This window comes from Nycticebus coucang, chromosome 8, assembly GCF_027406575.1.
Source record: "Nycticebus coucang isolate mNycCou1 chromosome 8, mNycCou1.pri, whole genome shotgun sequence".
Taxonomy (NCBI): Eukaryota; Metazoa; Chordata; class Mammalia; order Primates; family Lorisidae; genus Nycticebus; species Nycticebus coucang.
Window position 1 is genome coordinate 118,202,625 of NC_069787.1, and position 24,060 is coordinate 118,226,684.

Below are 24,060 nucleotides of genomic sequence, written 5' to 3' on the forward strand. Positions count from 1 at the left end.
ATTATTCCTACCAATGTATAATGATTCAGTGAATATGCATCCTAACATTTTTATTTTTTATTTTTTTTTTGTAGAGACAGAGTCTCACTTTATAGCCCTTGGTGGAGTGCCGTGGCATCACACAGCTCACAGCAACCTCCAACTCCTGGGCTTCAGCGATTCTCTTGCCTCAGCCTCCCGAGTAGCTGGGACTACAGGTGCCCGCCACAATGCCCGGCTATTTTTTGGTTGCAGTTCAGCCGGGGCCGTGTTTGAACCTGCCACCCTCGGTATATGGGGCCGGTGCCTTACCGACTGAACCACAGGCGCCGCCTGCATCCTAACATTTTATATTTTCATATTTTTAAATTTTTATTTATGAAATGTTATTCCATTGTGGCCTAGATCTGCAGTTCAGGGACCACTAATGAGATGAACATCTTTTCGTATATCTCTCATTATTTCTATGAAATGGCCTAATTATGTCTTTTTATCTTGGGTTTAATATGCTTATATTAATTTTTTAAATTTTATTATTTATTTATTTTTGCACTTTCTGGCTGGGGCCAGGTTTGAACCCGCCACCTCCGGTATATGGGGACAGTGCCACCCACTTATATTGATTTGTGGGAATTCTTTGAATATTGTTGACACCTGCTTTGTTGAGTATACATATAAATAGGCTTCCTTGATTATAATTTGTCTTTTCACCTTGCAAGTTATATTTTGATAAGCAAAACTGACAAATTTTAAGGGTCAAGTTGTTAATTTTTTTCTTTTCTAAATTAGTGCTTTTCGTATCTTAATACTTTAGCTATCTGGAAGTCTGGAACTATGGTTCTCAATATGTAGTCTGAGAACAGTCAATATAGAGAATGGTCGGGGTTCCTGACACCCTGTCAAGGGCCCTGTGAAATCAAACCCATTCTGATTTGGCTTTTTCGTAGTGCTGACGTTTGTACTAATGGCAGACCCATGGTGTATCAAGTCTGCAGGTGCCTTACTTAGCATTAATCAGGCAGTGCACCTGACCACAGATGATGGTTGTCTAGTGTAAGGAGCACTTACATGACAAAGTTACAAGTTGTATTAGATGATTTTTTTCATAGGACACCATTTTTACTTGATAAAATGGCTGACAAACTGTTGTAATTCTGAGTTGAGTACTTGGCAGACTTTGTCTCAAAACTGATGAATGGAGAGACATTTTTTGACAAAACTGAAATTCAAACGTTCAAACTAAAAGCAGAATTTTGGAAAACTTTTATCTGCTGTTATGAACATTATAGCATTTCCAATTCTGAGGCTGAGATCAGTTCTGATATTAATATGATTTTTTGATACTGTATGATAAAAATTGTACTGTACAAAGTTCTGCATAGATGTATTTTTTCCAAATGACCAATGTATAATGCTATAAAATCAAGCCTGGGTGAAAGATCTGTTCAAAGATCAAGACAGCAAAGGATTCCCATCACAAAGAACAAAGTGCTACAATATTCATTGATAGAATAATTAGATCTCACATTGCCATTGTGCTTTAAGAAACCACCACTTACTGAGTTTTGGTATGCTGCCAAAGAAGAAAATCCAGAAGGCTATTAAAGTAATTCTTTGTTATTTAATCCATATGAGACTGGATTTTCTTCAGCATATTTTTTTTTGTCTTTTTTTTTTACAGTTTTTGGCGGGGGCTAGGTTTGACCCCACCACCTCCGGCATATGGGGCCGTTGCCCTACTCCTTTGAGCCACAGGCACCGCCCTCAGCATTCAACAGAGTGAATGTGGTGATGGGTATGAGAATGCATCTATCCTCTGTAGGTCAGATATGTAGGACATTTGCAAAAATGTAGAATAATACCAGTGTCCTCTGTAAAAGGTTTTTAAAGACATTTTAAAGGTATTTTTTTTATAAAAAATTTAACACATGCTATTTTAAAATTCTATAATTTTCACAATTTTATTTTCTAACCCTGTAAATATGGGTAGAAATACCTGTTTAACAAAAGTTCTTTGGGGTCCACAAAAGTTATTTTGTGGCATGAAAAGAATTCTGAGACCAAGAATTTCTAGCTAAAATATTTTTTTGTGCTTTTTCTTTCTTTCTTTCTTTCTTTTTTTTTTTTTTGAGACAGAGTCTTACTATGTCACCCTTGGTTGAGTGCCATAGCGTCCCAGCTCACAGCACTCAACAAACTCTTAGGCTTAAGCGATTCTCTTGCCTCAGCCTCCCAAGCAGCTGGGACTACAGGTGCCTGTCAAAATGCCTGTCTATTTTTTGTTACAGTTGTCATGCTGTTTAGCAGGCTGGGGCCAGGTTTGAACCTCCCAGCCCTGGTGCATGTGGCCAGCGCCCTAATCATTGAGCAATGGGTACCGAGCCATTCGTGTGTTTTCTAATAAGAGATTATTTTTTAGCTTTCCTGTTTCATCACTCTTGCCCTTACCCTATGTGTATTTTACTAGACTATGTGATGGCACAGCACTCTACCAAGGGCAATAAAGTGAGACTCTGTCTCTACCAAAAAAAAAAAAAGGACACCAGACTTTTATGAAGAGTAATTATATTTCAAATGTCTCAGTCATTCATTGTAAATACACACCACATATGTTTGACTACATTGTCTTGACTTTTTTTGTTAAGGTTGTTTTTACGTGTTTGCTTACCCCACTCACTCACCAAACAAGTGAATCAGGCAAATAATTCTCACTTCATTCTTCAGGGCTTATTTATTTATTTTTTTTAATATATAGCCACCACCTGTGGGGCTAATGTTCCTTGACAAAGAATTCCAGGCTCCCTAGGGATCAGGACCCCTTCTGGTCAGGAAGGAGTGACCTAAGTGTTTAAAGTGCAGCAGGTACTCACTAGATACTCATCTTAGATGCTTAGTACCTTTGTCTTGGCACAATGCCCAGTTTTCTGCAGGGGTAATAGCAGGTACAGTGAGGGATGCATTCGTTTCCACTCATTTTTGTGATTTCAGTTTTTGGCCTCACAGTCTTGGATTACAACTCCTGCACTTTCTCACGGAGTTTTATGCTTGCTGGTGCTACCTCTAACGTAGTAAGTTATTAGCAGAGATGGGAAAGGAATTCCACTCTTACTGAATAGCCGCTCTGTCGGGTGCTGGCGTGGCTCATTTAGTTTCTCAGCAACTCTTTGGCTCTATTATGATTTTTTACTTTTTATAAGTAGTGGGACAGAAGAGGGTCAGAGAGGGGGAAGAGCTAAAACATAGAATAAAAAATGTAGCTCAAGGTCATGGCAGACTCAAATTCAGCCGTATATCTACAAAACACCAACTTCCTTTTTTCCATCATGCCAGATTGCCTCTGTAAAATTTGTAGTCCCAATAACATTGACTATTTTATACAATGCAATTACTGCCATTGTTGTGTAAACAGCCTGCCACAGACCAGGACTAGTCTTGGGCTTGCTTCTATCTCTAACTTTTGTCATTGGACATAGTCATTTCCTTAGGTCAGAGACAAGGAGGGGTGGGTGAAAGGGCAGTGGATTTGAGGCCAGATGGCTTTTTCCTTTAGCTCCCATCCTTGGCCTTTATTAACTAGGTCATGATGTCCAATAGATTTGTGTCTAACCTCTTCTAGACCTTGGTTTCCTAATAGGTGAAAATAGGAGCAGTTCCAGAAGGCCTTATCCCATGTCACTTGGTTGCCAGAAACATTCAGATCAGAGTATCTGTGTCAGTGCTTTAAAAATTATGGAGGACTGTACCAGTGGGAGCTCAGTACTTGGAATTGTTAATTAGGCATCTCAGATCTCCCCATCGTATAAAATCATGTGAAATACCAGTACTGGTTTCCTCCTCATCCTTGATTTATGTGGTTGCCTTTTCTCTCTCTTTTTCAATTAGTTTGAGTCACAAAATTGTTGATATTTGACTATTTTTTACTTCTAAAAATGGCAATTTTATATGATCCTAATACATTAAAAAATAATTTGTAAAATTACACACAAATGGTAAAAATATATATGTATTTGGATCAAAGGGAATATGGCAAAAAGCATGTAAGCCTGGATTTTGTTAACATTTAAAAAAACTTTTACTCTGATTTTCTCTTTCAAGCTATCCTAATTCCATGTGTTAGAGCCCTTGCAGCCAGTGAAATGTTTAGTGTTAAAGAAACACCAAAGACTGTGAAGCATCTCTCCTAAATGGGTGGGGTTGGTGTAGGGTGTCAGCGGAAAGGGAAGTTGAGAATGTTAGTCTAGTAATTTTATAATTGCGTTAAGTGGGATATATGTATTTATCATTTTTCTCTTGTGAAGGCTTTCTTTAAGTCGGGAATATTGCCACGAAAGTTGGTATATATAAAAGTGAATTTAGAAGACTGAAGAGGCTCCGTTTTCTCCATTTAGAAAGTCATTCATTGAGAAGAGCCGCTGTTTAAAAAAATACTAAATTTAATGGTTTTAAGAATTTTTCCAGGGTAGGGAGAGGTTGCCATTGAGAAGTTATTCTCCAAATCTCTGCCTTCCCTTAGTTGCAGGAATCTTACAATTTTTTTTTTTTTTCAGAAGATGGGGCTCTTTACGACAAAATAATTTTATTGGCATGAGAAATAAACTGCAGTAAGCATGAATTAGTTTAAAAAGTATTATTAGTGTAGGTTTTTGGAACTCACTATGCAATTTCTAGAAAAATAAACAGTAGACTATATTTAACAAGTTATATTCCTTGTCCTTGCCATCCATAAATTAAAACTAAAAACACTGTGAATGCCTCATATTGTTAAGTTTCAGAGGACGAAATCAGAAGAATAAAAGAAATGAAAATTGAAACCTAAGACATTAATTTAAAAAGCAACAACTATGAGAGTATTTAATTTCAGTTTCTTTCCTTTGGAAATAAATTGTGACTCACCCTTAAATCCGTAGCAGTGACCCAGGCATGCAGCATTTCAGAGCAGACTTCTCGGCTGCCTGCGTGAAGCAGATTTCATCTTTGGTTTCAGTTTTTGTGGAGTTGTGGCCCTCTGTGCTCTTAAACCAAACCTTCTGTTTTTTGTTTTCTTTCTTCAACTTGTAGTTCTTTATTGGACCGCCCTTGCTCTCAGGATTACATACGTCATAATCCAGCTGTACTAATTTGCTTTGCCATATTAAATACTCATTTTTAACTCATTATCCACATACCCCCCACCGATGTTCTATAATAGGTTTGCAAAGTTTTAAAGCTAGTAGTTTCCTAATGTACAGTCCCTGTGGAAGAAAACCATCCTTTATCAAATTAAAAAAGAATATTTACAGAGGAAAAGTCAACTGGGCTTAGTTATTCTTTGAACTTGGTGAACTCTACTTTTGCCTATCAATTTATTACTCGCTTCATTAAAAAGAAAAGACTTTCGGAAGTCAAGACCACAAAAAGTTATTTTGACTTAGAATCACAGATATTACCTGCCTCTACTTTCCATCTCATGGAATTGTCTTACTTACCAAGATTTTAGTCTGGTAGGGTCTCTGTAGGCAAGATAGGATCAGCAACGTAGTACGGCATCTGATATTGAGGGAAATAAATCTTGCTTTGTGCCTAAGCTGCTTGTGTTGACCAGTGGGAAACACCGCATTAGCTCTCAAACCAAAACATTTAAAGTGCTCTCTGAAATGTTGACATCTTGCCAAATGCTTGAATGTCAAGTACTACAGATGTCCAGCAGAGCTCAGCTGGAATATACGCTTGTATAAATTGGATCCATTTAGGATTTGCTTAGGGTTACAAATTATCAAGTCCCAGTCAAACAGTAAATAGTATGAAACTGGGTATAGAAGGAGAGACACCTTCCAACAAGCGAGAGCTCCAGCCATCGGGAGGATAGATCTTTCCCATGTCTGGTTGTGACCTTTTCCTGTGAAGCTGTTGTCATAATAGCTTCTGTATTTATTGGGAAGTATTTTCAAGTAGTAATTCACATGGCTTCAACTAAGTCCTTGAAACTTGTTGGAAAACAAAAATATTTGGGAGCAAAACATACCAGCACATGTCCCAATTTCAGTACCAGGAAAGAAGCAGATAGGCTGTGTAAGTAGGTATTAGTCTTAGAGTCTTGACTGGTGCAGGGCAAGATAGCTAACAAGTGAGCAGAGATGGTGAAGGGACCCTAACCCCATCTCCTTGGGGGCTTGCCTGACGCCCGGCTCTAGCTTTACCCTCTTCTTGGGATAGTCTTGATGTGTGACTGTGTCGTCTACCCCAGCTTTTATCCTGACACATTCCCAGCCTTGGATGTTTCAGTTTGTATATGAAACCAGCACATTGTACCTCTTGATTGCACTAATGTACACAGCTATGATTTAACAATTAAAAAAAAATATTTTCTTCAGGTGACCACCTTGACTTAAATCTGGTTTCAGAACACTCTTATGTCCTGAGTTGTTACTCGACCCCACTTTTTGGATATTTCCTTTAACAATTTGTTCCTCGGATTGCTTACTCTTAAATGACACTTCAGATTAACATAATCTTAACCCATATCTCAGGAGGAAAGGTCTGAATCTCTTGTGCTCTATTTTGCACTCGTTTTGGGACGGTATCACTAATTTTACCCATTTTATTACTTTCTTCCCCATTATGTTAGAGAAGCATGCTTGTTACCAATTCTGCTTGTTATCATTATCAAGCAAAATAAAACCCAAACTCTCAGAACCCTCCTTTACCCTGGCCTAGAGTATTTAATATGCTGTTTTTCAGTTGTCTGCCCTTTGTTTCTACCAACCAGATTGTGAGCTGTTGAAGGCCAGGGTAATAATATCTTAGTCAATTTTACCATTTTTACTCATGGAATTAACAGAAGACAAAAAAGTAAACGTATGTTGATTTCTTAATTTTCTTCCAGGTTTTATTTATGATATTTGTGATTTTCACAAATAATACTTCTAAACATTCATAAATGCTAGAGGTAGAATATGTTCTTTGTTCTTTTTTTTGTAGTCTCAATCTGTCTCCAAGGGTAGAGTGCCGTGGAGTCATAGCACACAGCAACCTCCAACTCTTGGGCTCAGGAGCTCCTCTTGCCTCTGTTATTTATAGTAAAGACAGGGTCTCACTTTTGCTCAGGCTGGTCTCAAACTCTTGAGCTCAAGTAATCCACTCACCTTGGCCTCCCAGAGTGCTAGAGTGACAGGCGTGAGCCTCTGCACCCAGCCTCATTTTATTTTCAAAGGCTTGTGATCTATAATATATAAATAAGCTGCCCTTCATGTTTAGTTGGACATGCAGGGAGAGGTTTATTCATATGTAATCCACTAATTGCTAGAACTTGTCCAAAAATAAAGAGCACCTTGACTGCAATGTGTATATTTCAGCCAAAATCAGAGTTAGGGTTGTGTAAATCAAGTGTAAAAAATAACGATTGCAGCGTTGAAAGGAGCAAGTACTATGTGAGAATGACATAGGAAAAAATATATATATATTTTTTTTTTGAAATCACTTTTATTTCTTTTTTTTTTTATTGTTGGGGATTCATTGAGGGTACAATAAGCCAGTTACACTGATTGCAATTGTTAGGTAAAGTCCCTCTTGCAATCATGTCTTGCCCCCATAAAATATGACACACACTAAGGCCCCACCCTCCTCCCTCCATCCCTCTTTCTGCTTCCCCCCCAGGAAAAAATATTTTTAAGGGAATCTTTAAAAGGGAATTTGTCCATTTTGTGAGCTGAAGGGAGAACGGATAATACCTGAAACCAAAATCCCTAAGTCACATGAGCTCAACAGTCTTGGGGGATTCTAAGCAGCAAGTATTAATGGAATTCACCAGTATCCAGCTAAGGACCTGGGGACACTTGTGGATGTGACAGGGACCCTGCGTACTGAGGTAAACATCAGTGTCTCAGATTTAGGAGCCCGTTCCAAGTGAAAGTGGCCCATTTAAACATGGACAGTATGTGCCCATAAAGTAGTTCATTTAAGAGGCACACCTCTTTTTACAGGATTTAAGCTGATCATGTCTGTAATTTCATACGGTGCCGGAAACCACTGAGCTGTCTACAGAGGCAGCTCCTGCCTCCGAGGTGGAGTGAAGCCGCAGCAGCACAAGACGCGGGCTTTTCCTCCTGGATCTTCGTGTGCAAAGATACTTTTGATGCGGCTTAGCCTGTGTCCACTTCCAAACACACTATTCGTTCTTTGACTTCTGACCTTTGTGAGGCTGTTTTCTCAGCCTGGAATGAGGCCCTCTCAAACTCTGTGGTTTGTGCAACTTTCCCTTGATTCCCAAGGAGAGTGAGTGAAGGTCTCCCCCTTTCCGAATTCTGATCGTGTTAAATTTGAATTCTGGTTAGGTCCTTCCTCAGACCCCATACTGTGTGACAGTGATGGTTGTCTTTTCTGTTTTGGGAAAAGACAAGTATTTGCCAATTCTCCCCCGGTCCTTTTCCTACAGTTTCTTTGGCCTGCCTGGGACGTGGGGGCCAAGGGAGGTGACTATTCCACAGCCTCTGTCAACCAAATTGCAAGTGTCCAGGCTGATTTTCTGGGCATAGAACATCATCTCACTGCTTAGCAATCCCTGGACACATGGCTCCTAAGAGTCCAAATGAGAAAGCATGAGCTTTTAAAGGGACAAGAAGGTGAGTGTATTTAATCAGTATGGACCTTTCTTCCTTCTTTTTCTAGCCCAAGAAATACAGACATTTGACATATCCTCTTTTTATTTTGAAGCCTTTCTTGCAATTCTCAGCCCCCTGGAGTGACCAGGGGAAGCCTTTCTGCCTTGGTCTAATGAGGGCAGGCTTCCGTCTGGGTCCCAGGCTGCCCATTTTCCCATTGATAATTAGCTGAGATATATAAACAGGCAATGTAAATATTAGCTCTTATTATTTCAATATTATTTAAACCAAATCTTGTTTAAAACAGTTCTTAGCTATATGTTTATGAGTAAGCTTTAAAGTACTTTTGCCTATAGTTGCGTTTAGAGAATATGTAACATCCAAGTGTTATGTTTAATTTATGATAAAACTATTGCTGCACAGGTGCTTCTTAGCAAACTCAGCTCAATAGGCAGAGGAGATTCTTGTCGACAAATCCTTACTGATAATTTTTTGTTGTATTTAACTGGAGAGACCTTCCAGCTTATCATTTTTGGGGATTTTGCTTCTTGCAGGTTGCAATTATTACAATTCACGTGTGTGACATATACACCCCTTTAAAACTGTGTTTTTCATTCTTTCTGGTTGAAACTTATCTGCTACCAAAAGTCTAAGTCAGGTTCTGATACTTTGTGTAGCTGCTCCCTTTTGTCGTTTTCCCAGCTTATATCTTCTAAGTCATTGCCTATGGTTTTTAAATTAATAAAAACAAGGGTCTTGTTTACTATAATACTAATCTTATATTATGCCCCCTTTTGCAAAAAATGTGTTAGAGTAAGCAAGACCCTTACTTTTATTCACTTAAAATGTGGGTAGTCACTTAGAAGACATAAGCTTCTGAGGCACAAATGGGCAGGCTGAGGACCGGCTTGTGGAGGTAACAGCTAAATAGGGGACGGGACATGGGAGAAAGACAGTGACTTCCATTTGTCTGTAAAAATGCTGTTTGGGGATTCATACTAATTGGCACCCCTTATGTGTGTGCTATGGTATAATGTAAATAACCACCTTTACTTTTGCCACAGTTCAGACATTGGGGAGGAGGGTCTAGATAATGAGCATCCATCGAATAGAGCGTGAGTCCATGGCAGCCAGATACTGCTCCCGGGTGGGCTGTGCAGGCGTAAATGCCCATGACTTGTGGCCCCACCTTGGCTGGTCAAGAGCACCTGTGTTGCCATGAGCCTTTGCAGACACCTGTAACTGAGCACAAGCTCTTCCTACAGTCTTAAAATCCTTTGCTAGGGAGATTAGAGCTGGCTCCTGAGCTGAAAACTTCGGCTATCTTTGGCTAGAGTTTTATCCAGGACAAATGAAGAAAAAATTACAGCAAACTGGTCTACTCCAGCATGAAGGACAAAGCCAGGATTCAATTGAGATGTGATTCTTTGCAGTTAATGCTACATAACGTGGTGTGTAGAGTAAATTTGGGTATAAAAGCTAGCTCTGCCACTTACAAATCAGGGAACCTAGGGCTGATTATGTCATCTTTCTAAATCTCTTGTTTCCCCATCTGCAAAATGGGTCTAGTACTACATACCTCATTTAAAGTTGTTGGAAAGTTTAAATGAAGTAATCATATTTTCTTGCTATGTTGTCCCGCTAAAGTAGGTGAATGGTAGGAGCCATCGCTAATATCATAGGCTACTTGTTGCTTTATAACTCTTTCAAAATTGTATTATTGAATATTTGGTCAATAGAAATTGATTGCCCTGCTTTGCAGTTTTAATAAACATCGATTGTTATGGAAAGTTCCAAATTTGAGTAGTTCCTTGACTCTGTCACCATAGTTATAGGGAAGCGCTCTTAGATACATAGCCATACGTAATCCACGGGAAGTATTTCTAAAGTATAAACATAAAATCGGGGGAAATGAATTCTCATGTGCAGTAGCTGATGAACTCAAACCTTTGAGGGTGGGGCTCATGTGATGAAACGCACATTTGAGGGAATAGAGCATATTACTCTGTGGCCTCACTGGACACCATGGTGAGGGTGGGGTGGAGCACAGATCTGGAATCATCTGGTCACATCCTGTCTCCCATCTCTACAGGGAGCAGGAAGGAGCGTTCTCTCTCTTTGTTCCCGCTTGCCAATTCCAGAAGTTTGTTAGGGTTCCACTATATTTTTTCTGATACAGACAAAACATGTAGTCCTATAGCTTCCCCTCCATTGTCAGAAATCATTTCAGATTGCTGCCCTACAACAAAGACAGACGCTTGTTATGCTAATGACATTTGTAGCAATGTCTAGATGAATTTCTCTTCTACACAATATCAAGGTACAGGAGATGCTACAACATCATTTTCCTTAGGTGAGGATAATAAAAGCTCATATGAGCTGGGGTCATACAAAGGGGTCTCTACCCACAGGTTGAGAACTGCTGCTTTAGAGTTAAATTCCATTTTGCTAATATTTTGTTCAGATGAGTAGTTATTAATTGATGCTAAGTTTTTGTTTGTTTGTTTTTTGGTGGGAAATGACAGAGGGTTTTTTTGGAGGAGGTGTTAATGGGACCTGGGGTTGGGGGAAATGTTTGAATTTGCTACATAATCTCTTGCCATTTGCCAAACAAATATCACTTATCAAGCCCATGTATGAAGTGTGGGTGGTTTTCCCGGAGTTAGGATGTTTAGCTCTGTGTTAGAGGCACATAGCTTAAAAAATATAAAAGTAGCGGATGATATAGCTGTTTCCAAAATACACGAAATGGTTTGGTTTTTAAAAGGAAATGGTTATGAGAGACCATCGGTATTTTCAGTCTGTTAAGTTTTTCTCAGAACCATTTGGAATTGTTTCTCAGTGGCCTTGCCTAGAAGGCGTGTTTATAGAAGTTTCTTTCTGTGTAACAATTACTCTTTCACTTCACTTTAAATTCTCAGTTTACTGTATACCACTTGGCATGTGGCAGTTAATCTAAATATTTACAAAATCTTCATATTGCAAGTTAATCTTTTAGACAAGTAAAACATTTTTTGAACCACGTTTCTGGTTTTTTATTTTTTTTAATGTGAGAGGCAGTATGTCTGAATGATTAAGAGCGCTGTCTTCAAAACAGGTAGTCTTAGTGAGAATAGTGGCTCCGTCACACTTAGCTGTGTGTCAGGGCACTTTCCTTCACCTCACTGTGCCTCAGTCCTTGTCCTTAGGATGATCTGCACAAAAGTGGTGACAATATCTATCAGAAAATATTGTTGTAACTCACACATAGAAGAGCAAAGACAATGTCTATCTTCTGTATTATTTCTCATTGGAAGACCCCCAAAGAGGTGAAGATTTGCAGTGTATGTGTGTGTGTGTGTGTGTTTTGTAGAGACAGAGTCTCACTTTATCACCCTCAGTGGAGTGCCCTGGATCACAGCTCACAGCAACCTACAACTCCTGGGCTTAGGCAATTCTCTTGCCTCAGCCTCCCGAGTAGCTGGGACCACAGGCACCTGCCACAGCACTCAGCTATTTTTTTTGTTGCAGTTTGGGCGGGGCCAGGTTCGAACCTGTCATCCTCGGTATATGGGGCCGGTGCCCACTGACTGAGCCACAGGCACCTCCCCGCAGTGTGTGTGTGCTTTTTAAACCATCTCTAAAAGGTACTAATCACTTAGAGAAAACATGGTTTTGAAATGCAGTGCCAATATAGCATTTATGGTTTTATATTTTATATCAATTTTCCTGTTACCTATGTTTAGGCTCCCTTTTGTTCACATGCCATCTGGACGATTTGGCTTAGATGAGATTCACACAAACTTTTATGCAATTTTTAAATTACTTATTTTTTATTAATGTGTGCTGCTTCCTTCCCCACCTTCTCTCTCTAGCTTCTTTTAGACATTATGTAAAGAGACAACCTAAGAATCCTTTTGTTTTTTGAGACAGAGTCTCAAGCTGTCGCCCTGTAGAGTGCTGTTACATCACAGCTCACAGCAACCTCCAACTCTTGGGCTCAAGCGATTCTCTTGCCTCAGCCTCCCAAGTAGCTGGGACTATAGGCACCTGCCACAATGCCTGGCTATTTTTTGGTTGCAGCCATCATTATTGTTTGGTGGGCCCGGGCTAGATTCTACCCCGCCAGCTCAGGAGTATGTGGCTGGACCCTTGAGCCACAGGCGCCAAGCCAAGAATCCTTTTTTTTTTGTCATCAAGTTCAATTTTTCTGGGCTGAAGCTCTCTTTTGGATGTTCCTTGTTAGTCAAGGTACAGACTCAGTATCTATTCTATGCCAATCTGAGGGTCCTTGTGGTTCTCTGAGGCACTTGTAGGATGACTTTGGGGTTTCATTTTCTTAAAAAGCACTGTATGGGAGTTCTAGTGTCATATGAGGTCACCAAGAGATGGAGTAAAAAGATGTTAGAACTACATCAAGGGGATAAACAAATATTCTATATCAGCACACCATTAATTCTAGTACAATTTCACTAGTTTTCCTCACTTTCTTTAATTTCTGTTAGCTTGTTGCTGACAAAAGTATTTTTTAAGTAGTTTCCAACATGATCACAAAATTCCTACTATTTTTATGAAAAAGGATAAACGTGATTCATGAAGTGCCACCTGACCCTGGTCCTGGGTTAAACTCCTTGTAACAAGAGAATGAGCATTTTCACTTTCTCAGCTGTTTTTCGTATGATTGTGAAATCTCCAGAGCTGTGATACGTCCTGAGGAATTTGGGGATTGTCTGTTCCTACCTTTGTTCACTTCAGATTCTAGCCTGTAAAAATGGACATGCCTGGGCTCTCTTCAATCCTTTAGGGCAGAGGTTCTCAACCTTCCTAATTCCCTGATGTATTTTCATTGTTACAAAGGGGTCGCCACCCACAGGGTGAGAACCGCTGCTTTAGGGGCAGGTGTCTGCAGGCTGTAAGGTAGAGCACGTGTGGATAAGAGCTTTGGGTTCAAGTCTGCCTGCGCTGCCCTTCACTTTGGCAAGCTTCACCTTTGCCACCTGTGAAACGGTGTCGATGATCTGGTTGGTGTCTTTCTCTCTCTCTCTTTCGTATGAATTAGTAACAAATTTATTTTAAAACACTTGGGCAATGACAAACTTTAAATACACTTGAAGAAAGAGAAATTTTTCTTACTATGTGGGCTGAAATGTTCACCTAAGGTTGCTGCTTCTATGTTTTAACTCCCGTTGTTTGCGTCTGCTTAGTTCGCCTGCTCTGGGGTCATGACTGCACACCTCCAGAGCAAAGCTTTCTGTGAGGTGCTTTCCTTTAGACATAGGTGTTCCTTTTGAACTATGCTGTATTTTTCTTGATGTCTTTAAGATTTGAGGAAGAATCCTCTGATTTGAGGTAAGTAGACCCAGGAAATACTTTTCGAAGAAATTTCATTCACCAAAGGCTTAACTAAAATGGACTTGGAGAGGATGCCCTTCTAATTTATTATTAAAGCTGGGACACTGGGCGGCGCCTGTGGCTCAAAGGAGTAGGGCGCCAGCCCCATATGCCGGAGGTGGTGGGTTCAAGCCCAGCCCCAGCCAAAAACTGCAAAACAAACAAACAAACAAACAAAAAAAACAAACAACTGGGACACTTTTGAGAGTTAAGGGAGACCTTAATTGTAATTACACAAGACAGCAGTAGTGAAGTGACTCTGTCCTGGACAAACTAAGACATATGGGCATCCTAAGATAGTAGACTCTGGATAATCAGAATGGAATTTTCAAATACTCAAAATCTTCTGCAGGAGCAGGACTTCACTAACACCTTAAAGTGGGCCTCAAGACAGACAAGACTTTGTACCTATTAGTAGTGTGAATGCTACTATGTTATTAATATTAATATAACTTATATTAAAGGAATATTTGTTATGCATAAATACCCTGTGTTAGCCTATAGAAAGAATCATCAAACTCTTAAGAAGCACGTAGAATTTTCAAACCAAAGTTCTGGTTTACAGTTCCTGCCCCAGTGTATTCTTTTCTTCCACTGCATTTATTCTCTATTTCTTTACGGCATCTCTGACCTGTTAGTCTGTCCTGTTATTTCCTTCCTATAATCCTGATAGTTTATTACTAAATTATTTGGATCCAAGTCCCTTTTTGGTAGATGACAAATGTTTTTGTCATGTGATATATAGATGGGATTTGTAAGCACTCTAAAAAGGTAGCTCTATTTGGGGGAGTTTTTTGTTTGATCAAACACACCATTCAGCTCACTGTTGGGGATAAACCTCATTTTCATTTTTTTCACCTCATTGATGGATAGGACTTGGGGAGATCATGGGTGGGTTTGGGGAGCAGATCATGAGTGCTTTTACTTGTGAGAATGAGGACTAAGTCAGTGGGTTTGGTGTTCGAACATGGAGAAAGGAGCCATAACATCTTCTTACCCAGCCTAATTAAATTGTTTGCGTGAGTTCTCCAATATGATTTGATACTTCCAGAAGGCATTATGAACTTATCCTCTCATTTTCTAAAGTCTAGGCCTCCTAATATCTTATTAAATATCTAATGTCTTTTTGATGGCATTTTACATACATACAGCTCAATACCGACCAGCTTTGTTCCTACACAATCGCTTTTCTGAGATGTGAACGCTTTAGTGCATAGTCTTATAAAGGTAAAAATCTCCTTGTTCTTGCAAATAATTGTAATCTTTTTTCTATTTAGAATATGATTCTTGTCTTTATCTGTCTCTGTCTCCTTCTTCTCCTCTGTGTTTCTGTCTCTCTATGGGTTGTTTCCTTGTTTTCCACTCTGACAAATGCAGCATGAATGGGAAAGAGGCACCCAGCTGTCCAGGAGGGCAAGCTGGGCAAGGAGACCCCACACATACACCTACTTAAAAAAAAAAAAAATATGATTCTTGGTTTAGTTGTACTCATGCTAAATTATACTCAAAGCTGAGATATGATTAATGAAGTCAATTATTCTTATCCCAAGGGCATCACACCCACTATTCTACCCTACCACTATCCATTCCCTGCACTTTGATGGTGGCTTCGCAGAGCCTGGCCCCTTTCATTCTGTGTGTTGTTGCAGGACACGTATGGCCTGGTACTCCCTTTGTGTTGCTTGGCTGAATGTCATCACATCTGATCTTTTGGGGGTGCAGAGCACCTTGATCTTCAGCTGTGTTTCATCTATGCATATTTAATTATGAAATAAGAGGCAAGTGGGATTTTCCAGACTACTTTATACTCTTCCTCACTCTCCTTTGCAAACACCCTTGTATCAGATTAGGAAGGTGTTTTGCGTGTATGACTGTTGGTGTGATCCCTCTCCTAAAAGGTGGAGCTGGTAGTGATGGTGGGAGACAGGTTGACAGCCACTATTTTATATTAATACCAAGGCTAGTTTCTAATGTAACTGGATATAAGGAATTTGGTAAATATTTGTTGACTTGAATACAACTGGTAGTCTATCTATCTAGAATTGTGGGGGATGGTTAGGTGGGATGGTGCCCATTCTTAGGTAGGCCAATTCACTGGTATGTAAAGGAGAAATAGCCATTGTTTTCATACTTACTTCTGTTAGAAAGGCCGGTTGCTTGTCTTGAGAATAGTGCCAAAATGCATACATAATTCCTCAAGCCAGTGGTTCTCAAAGTGTGGTCCCTGGACCTACGTCTGCATTGTCCAAGGACATACGTTTTAACTAACATCTTAAAGTTTGAGAATCACTGTTATACCAAGAGTTTTTAACAGCTTTGGTTTGTGAACACCTTTCAGAAGTAGGTGAAAGCCAGAAAACTAGAAAAAGCTCAAATGACATTTTACACTCTTTCAGGGGATTTGTGAGCACCTGATTAAGAATCCTCATACAAACTAAGGATTTCCGTTTTCAGAATATATCCTATGAGAGTTATTTGATTGTTTGGTTTTGGGAATTTGATTGTTATTCATCTCTAGCATGAGTAGCCCTGGACCATGGTTTACCTCCAACTTTCTATGGGAAGGGCTTGCAGCCTGAGATATCTCCAGGCAGTAATTCTGGGCTTTGTGGTAAATGTAGGCAGAGTAGCTTGGGCTGGCCCTGACATCTGGCTGGCAGCAGTGGGCACCTGCTTGCTGCTTAGCCACAGACTCGACAGAGTGGAGTCTTTTGGAGGTCTCCATGCCAGCTAACAGGAAGGAAGTTTGGTGAACCCTATTTTATTTTTAGAGACTTAGTTTTTTAAAAATTTACTAATGAATGCATGAGCAATGTGGACAGATTTTAAAAATTACTACCAAATTTATCCTTAGGTAACTATTTCATTGTACAAAGTAAAATGCACTAGGAGACTAATAGCAATAACAATAATACGTAAGATGTATTGAGTTTTTATAGTATGTCAGATACTGTTCTAAATCCCTTACACTAACTCATTAAAACATGATAGCTTCCTTATGACGTAAGTACTGTTAATGGCCCCTTAATTAAACAATAAGAACAGTGAGGCATGATGAGGTTAAGCATCTTCCTGAGGCCACACACGTAAGGCCTCCAGTAAGGATTTGAGTTGAGTTGGGGAGAAGCCATAATTCTCTAGGGTATCTTAACCATGTTCTCTCTGCTGGTCGTCTGGGGCGATGCAACAGTTCTGGTGAATTACTCTTGAGCAATGGTGTTGGGGCAGAAACCCATGTGCATGGGGTTTGACAGATGAGAATAAGGAATTGCTGTGTGGTGGCAGTGGGAGCAGAGGCCATCGAAAGCTGGCCTGGTGACCTCTAGTGATTTGACTAATCATCAACCTCTTCTTGACATAGCTCCTTTTCGTTTGTTATCATCATGTGAAAGAAACTGTTAAAAGGAATGCCTGATGATGGGAACCTCCCCAGCTTGCCTTAAAATTATGGGCATCTGTTTCATTTTAAACTAGATAACATCACGTTCTCTGTGGTGAACATTTATAAACATCTGTAACCAGAAGGAATCGTAGAAATATGACATTCACAGTCCACAGGCTGACAGAATGGCTAACAGTCACAGAGCCTTTAAACAACATGTTGGCAAAGTTGGCTTGCCCTTTGATCTTGAGTTTAATGCCAATTTGGGTCATGCCAATTTTTGAAATTGTTACGTGCTTTGCATGTTTCATCGTTCATTTAATCTCCTTAAAATCATTTCCGAGAATACTAAGTGGAAGTTTCAAGTTTCTCTTTAATGTTATTTAAAAGAAAGAATGCAAGAGCAAATTGACTTAATATAGTCAGTGAGAACAACAACTCATCTCTAAAGTATTAATGTAACAGAAGTTACAAGTGCAGTTTCTAGGGCTGGAATTTCTGGATTCAAATCCCATCGCCCCACTTATCAGCTGTATGATTCTTGGTAAAATACTTAATGTACCTGTTGCATGGTAATGACTCTTCTTTATTCCATATGGTTGTAGAAAGAATTTTTTGTGATAATATTCATAAAGCAGTGTTGAAGTTAGTGTAGGGCTATAGTGTAGCAAGCCTTCAATTACTGTTAGTAATTATTAAATACTCATACATAAAGATAGACGCCTGTGCACAGAGGTGGTATCTCCTTCCACTTTTGCCTCTCCCTTACCCACTTATTAGCACATCCCGGTGATTTTTCCATTATGTTTTTTAAAAGTCTGCCTTTTCCTTTCGAAAAATTACACTTCGTTCCATTGAAGAAAAGAATCACGACATAACTATTTCCTTATTAATGGATATTGGGTTTATACTGTTTTTTTTTTCCCCCCTCACCATCATAAATTGCTCTGAACAACTCTTATTTCCTTGCTTTTCTTTCACATTCCCTCAAAACTTAGAAGGTTGTATTTTGAGGTTAGTTTTCAGCACAACTGTTGTACTTAATTTCCTTATTTTATAAGTACTTGTTTGGTGTGACATCAACGAGTGTGTACTCACTGAGCATAAGATTAAGTAATTATTGGGGATGCTGTCTTATAAGACAAAGGAAGAACTGGACTCTTTACATAAGGACAATAAGAGTGTGTTTTGTCAGATAAGGAACAAGAAACTGGCTCAGCACTTGTGCCTCAAATGGCGAAGGCGCCAGCCTTATACACCAGAGCTGGCAGGTTCAAATCCAGCCCAGACCTGCCAAACAACTATGACAACTACAACCAAAAAATAGCCGGACCTTGTGGCAGGCACCTATGGTCCCAGCTACTTGGGAGGCTGAGGCAAGAGGATCGCTTAAGCCCAGGAGTTGGAGGTTGCTACGAGTGGTGATGCCATGGCACTCTACCCAGCGCGACAGCTTGAGGCTCTGTCTCAAAAAAAAAAGAAGAAGAAGAAGAAGAAACCACTTAAGAGCTTTTTTTGAAACATTCTTATGATCTGTCTCTCAAAAATTCAAACCTAAGCTTATTAGTTGGTTTTTGATTGTGTAAAGTACACCTCTCTGAGGTGCACATAACCCAGTATGGAGAATTTTCTTGTTCATATTTGATGGGATTCCTTTCCCTCAAAATGGCTTCTCCTCAAATTACAGTTTGATTTATATATTTAAAAACCTTCCTTTGTTGGGCGGTGCCTGGGGCTCAAAGGAGTAGGGCGCCCGTCCCATATACCAGAGGCCGCGGGTTCAAACCCAGCCCCAGCCAAAAAATGCAAACAAACAAACAAACAAAAAAACAAAAACCCTTCCCCTCTGTCATCATCAGTTCTGGGAGTGGAGTTTCTTATGACCTTCCTGTTTCCCCCCATGTACCCCTACCCCATGTATGAGTCAGTCACTTAAGTTCACAAACTCATTCTAGAAAAAGTGCTACATACATCATTGCTGAATATCACTATTGTTGGTACCTTCAAAGTCCCCCCTCTGATCTGGTGAGATTCAGCAAGGAGCTGTGTTGCAGGTCTTCCATAATGAGTTTGCTAACTTAATTATCAGACTTTGTACAATGACAGCTCTGATGGCCATTTCAGAACAAGAATTACAGAATTGTTTTGAAGGGTCGACTAAGTGCTGGCTTTGGTGCATAGATTCCCAAGGGGAGTACTTCAAACATGACCGTAATGATACTCATCAGTGAGGTACGTAGCACTTTTTCTGGGATGAGTTTGTGAACTTAATTGACAAACAACATTGCATTCTCTTCTCCAGCCAGCTGTAAGAAGAATCTCAAAAAACACAGATTGGGGGCAGCACCTATGGCTCAAAGGAGTAGGGTGCAGGCCCCATATACCAGAGGTGGCGGGTTCAAACCCAGCCCCTGCCAAAAACTGCAAAAAACAAACTAACGTTCACACTCAGCCAGTGTGTCTTGTAGCACTTAGGATACAAATGCAGACTTTGATGGTGACCAGCTGGCCCTTCCCAGCCTCTGCCAGGCCCCCCTGACTCCTCTGCCTCACTCTTCCTGCTGCAGCCTTCCCGGCCTTCTTGGTTTTCTTCTTCCTCTTCAAAGATGTCAGATCCAACTTGGATCATTTCCATATGCTCTTCCTCCGCCCCTGTCTTCCTCATTTTGCGGGTCTCTGTTCTGATCTCCCGTGTTCATGGTGATCTCTGCTCGTCACCTCATCTGCTGACAGTCTTGCTGCCAGCTTGCCAGATAATTCTTCTGTGCAGAACTGCTCCTTCTGCTGTTAGTCATTTGTTTATTGCGTGTCTTCTCCCAGCACTGTAAGCCTCGTGAAGTCGGGTGCTGTGTTTCCTTGTTCCCTGCTTTATGTACCTATGGTAGTATTTGCAGAGTGGAAGTGCTCATTACTTGTTGAACCAAGGAGGGATAAACAAAGGGAAGCCAATTATGGAATATAATGTATGTATATGGTGCCATATCTTAAGATTTCAATCTGCATTTTTTTTTTTTTTTTTGAGAGATAGTCTCACTATGTCCCCCTGGGTAGAGTGCTGTGGCATCACAGCTCACAGCAACCTCAAACTCTTGGACTTAAGTGATTTACTTTCCTCAGCCTCCTGAGTAGCTGGGACTACAGGCACCCGCCACAATGCCCTGCTATACTTTGTTGTTGTTGTCGTAGTTGTCCTTGTTTAGCAGGCTCAGGCTGGGTTCAAACCCGCCAGCTTTGGTGTATGTGGCCGGCGCCCTAACCACTGAGCGACGGGCGCCGAACCTTTAATCTGTATATTGGTCATAGCTAAGAGTAGATGTTCTAATTCTTCAAAGATAAAGAGATCAGAGAGACCAAGTCTTTCAGTTTATTTTTCTCAGTACAGATATGGATTTTCTGAGAATTTTTCAAAAAGCAGAAGTTCCAGAGATGGACGACTTTTCTTTGAGCATCTTTAGCTTCTCCTTTCCACTCTTGCATTTGTACCATGCATCATGAAAGCGCGTTTTAGTCTCTATTCTCTTCTCAGTTGCTCAGGTACAGACCACTCACACTATCCCCCCAGCTTCCCTCAAATTAGCGAGGACAATTTTGCAGTATATGCAAGGTTCCTCCCTGGGGAACAGGCAGTGGATGGCTGGCTCTGCTTCCCTCTCCATACCGGGGAACCTGAGAAGTGGTTTCAGGCTGTTTCTTGGCTGGCTTCTGGGCAAGCCTAAAGCAGGACTTCATCACGGACTATTCCAGGGAGACTTACAGAGTCCCCATCTCAGCCTCACCAAGAGCTTTTCTTAAGTCTTGGAAAGATTTTGTTCGAATAAAAGGTTTCTCTTGATAAAAGTTGGAAAAGCTGCGAATTGGATCTCTCTGCCCCTTTCAGGGAATCATGGAAAACCTTGGAACAGGGTCTTGTGGTCCTCAGAATGGAAGATGGCAGGCAGAGCAAAGATCAGTTTGCACTGGGGAGTCTAGTACTGATCCAAGGAGGTGTTTGGTCTGTGCCTCGAAATTACTCAAATATAGGAGTTCTGGCTTCGTTTCTGTTTGGCAGTGTGTACAGCTGCTCTTGGCTTGGTGCTGTCTTACTCCCCGCCCCCGCCCCCTTTCAGTTCCGTCTTTCTCAGCCCCTTCCGTTTGTGGCATGACATTATTGTAGAAACTTGGTGCCAGTGGCTTTTCCTGGTACCTTGAGTTTGGGGTAGGCTCATCTGAATTAAATATCCCTTCGTGGTCTCAATTTCCAAGACATGCGGAATCTTCCATTAAAATAATGTGAACTTGTCAAAGTCAAAATATGAGCAAATTCGTGACATATTTGAACTCCACCACTCAATGTATCCAGAAATTCCAAACCTAGGAAACTTTTAGGCTCATATTTACAAAATCTCCCAGATAGAAAGCAGTTTATTGAGTGAGTAGACACAGGTCATCTAGGTCATATTTTTACAAAAGCACTTGTATAATAATGCAATCCTTTTTCTTTTTCCTGGTTTCAGATTCATCTTTCACCTTTGTGTTGGCTCTGAGATATGGGAAGAGGGAGGTTGCTATGTTTTTTTCCTTGAATATTCTGTTCTTTTGTAGCACCTCACAGGTTTTAAGTAAGAGAAGGAATGAATGAGCAAGCTTTGGGACTTGATGGCATGGCACAGGAAAAAATTAAGCATATACTCAAGGGATGGTTGGCTGTCTGGTAAGGAGAAAGATTTGGAACAGAACAAAAGAGGGTCTCCGTGGTTTATGAAGGAAAAGCCATCTGTCCTATGAAGGGAGTGTGTTCTGCCATGCCCAGTGTGTCATGGAGTTCATGAGGTGCTTTCACTGTTGTTTTTTTCTTTTTTGTTTTTGTTTTTTAATGACAGAGTCTCACTCTGTCACCCTGAGTAGAGTGCCATGGCATCATCAGACCTCATAGCAACCCTCAAACTCTTGGGCCTACGTGATCATCTTGCCGCAGCCTCCTTAATTAAGTAGCGGGGGCTACAGATGCCCGCCAAAATGCCCAGCCTTTTTAGCATAGGCAGCATCCCCCTATTGCTAAGACTAGTCTAGAACTCCTGAGCTCAAGCAATCTGCTCCTGGCCCCCCAGAGTGCTAGGATTACAGGAGTTACCCACCGTGCCTCGCCCACTCGGTGTGGGTGAAAGTGACTTTTATGGGAAGTTTGGATTTATTTTACTGCTAATGTTGATGAATTATATCTAAGGTATAAAATACAAGAGAATTTTTCCTAGCTTATTGTCTGGGCAGTTCCTTCTAGAGTGCATTTCTTGAATGTGAGAATTTTTTCTACCCTTTAAATGAAAAGTTTTTTTGACTGTTACTTGAAGCATTAACTAAACACTTTGTGGAACATGTGGCTTAGGACAGCATTCATTACCACAAGATCTTTGCTGTTTTTGTTGTTTATGACCTTTGCCTGTGGAAAGGATTATACATTGTAAATTTAAAAAGACATAAAAATAATGGCGTGCTACTAAGGAAATGGTGGTAATTGAAATACTTGATGATAAAGAAATTTAAGTGTATAACTTAACCAAATTGAAGTAGCTAGTCACGAAATCCTCTTTTCTCTATTAAAAAGAAACAATATCGATGTTTAAAGATACTTTCTCTTGTTTCCCCCTAAATTATTCTCAACTGTTGGGATTACTCTCTAAGTAATGTTAGCTTGTAAATTGGGGTAATTATTCAAAATGGAAAGTAAACGCAGGCTACAAATGAGTCCCTGAGTCCTTGTTTAGATGTGGGTGGTGTTGCCATTGGAGCTGCCCAGCTGTAGTATAGAAACATAATCACTAAGGCAGAGCCCTATGAAATGAACCTTGCCGAGCATGGACTGTGTTTTGGCTCAGTATTATCAAGGAAGCAGCTGTCAAAATATAGCTCTTCACAATAGTCTTTTCATTTCTCTGTATGTATTTTATCAATTGCTAATTAGTTATAAAATGTTCTATTATTCTAGTTTTTTACTATCACCGAACAATGGAATAGAGTATTTTTGCTCTTCTATATCTTACACTTTCTTAGTAAAGTCTCAAAGAAATATCTCAAAATGCTTTATTTTAAGATGCATCAAACGATAGTCTTTATCTTAATAGCAGGAATAATTCTCTGTTTTTAACTGTATTCAATAAGAAACACTAGGAACATACTTTTAAAGACATCTAAATCCTGTACCATTTTGCTAACGTTTTAGGCTGTAGACAACACGTAGCTTGAAAGTATTACTTTTAAACGTTGATTACACATCTTAAAGCCAGTTTTCAACAGAGCTGCTGTGAATCACTGTTTTATGGGGCCCAATCATTAAAGAAAATTCAGTCTACATTAATGTCAGGGTAATTGTTCTAATGTATTTTCAAAGAAGAAGATACTGTGGACATACTGTTTTTCTGTGCTGAGTTAAACTGCTGTTGGTGCAGATATAGAAACTTCAGATTATCCCTGCCCTAGTCAGGGCTATTACATATATTGGTTCTAAATGGATGCCATTAAGTGGTTCCACTGGGTCTCATTCGTTACTTCATTCCTGTGTGTAGGTTTCTGTCTGGATGTCACCAAGACTGAACATAGGCCCTCCTATAGGCTGTAAATTTGTCCTAATAAATGAGTCAGCATTGTTTAAACAGCACTTGTTCTTTGCAGAGAGCTATTACCAAATAAAATAGAGGATACCAGGAAATAATTAAAGAAAAATTGTACATCTAAAGGTAAAACTAGAGCCACAAAGCTTCTAGAGAAAAATACAGAATA

At 40.0% G+C, this 24,060-nt stretch overlaps 2 protein-coding genes across 11 annotated transcripts in view; one reads left to right on the forward strand and one right to left on the reverse strand.

Annotated features, from left to right (window-relative positions):
- The window catches only part of MED12L (mediator complex subunit 12L), a 337,656-nt gene that overhangs the window by 142,187 nt on the left and 171,409 nt on the right, over positions 1-24,060 (forward strand). The gene's annotated exons all lie outside the window — the stretch shown is intronic.
- P2RY14 (purinergic receptor P2Y14) overlaps positions 1-24,060 on the reverse strand; it is a 52,612-nt gene that overhangs the window by 19,801 nt on the left and 8,751 nt on the right. The window contains exon 1 of one of the 4 annotated variants that reach the window (XM_053599373.1): positions 4,873-5,029. The exons of 2 other annotated variants lie outside the window; for them this stretch is intronic. In XM_053599373.1, coding sequence (XP_053455348.1) covers positions 4,873-4,908 — 36 coding nt within the window. In that variant the 5' untranslated portion in view covers positions 4,909-5,029. Of the gene's footprint in view, positions 1-4,872; positions 5,030-24,060 lie in introns of those variants that run through there. One more of the 4 variants, XM_053599375.1, reaches the window with a different exon arrangement.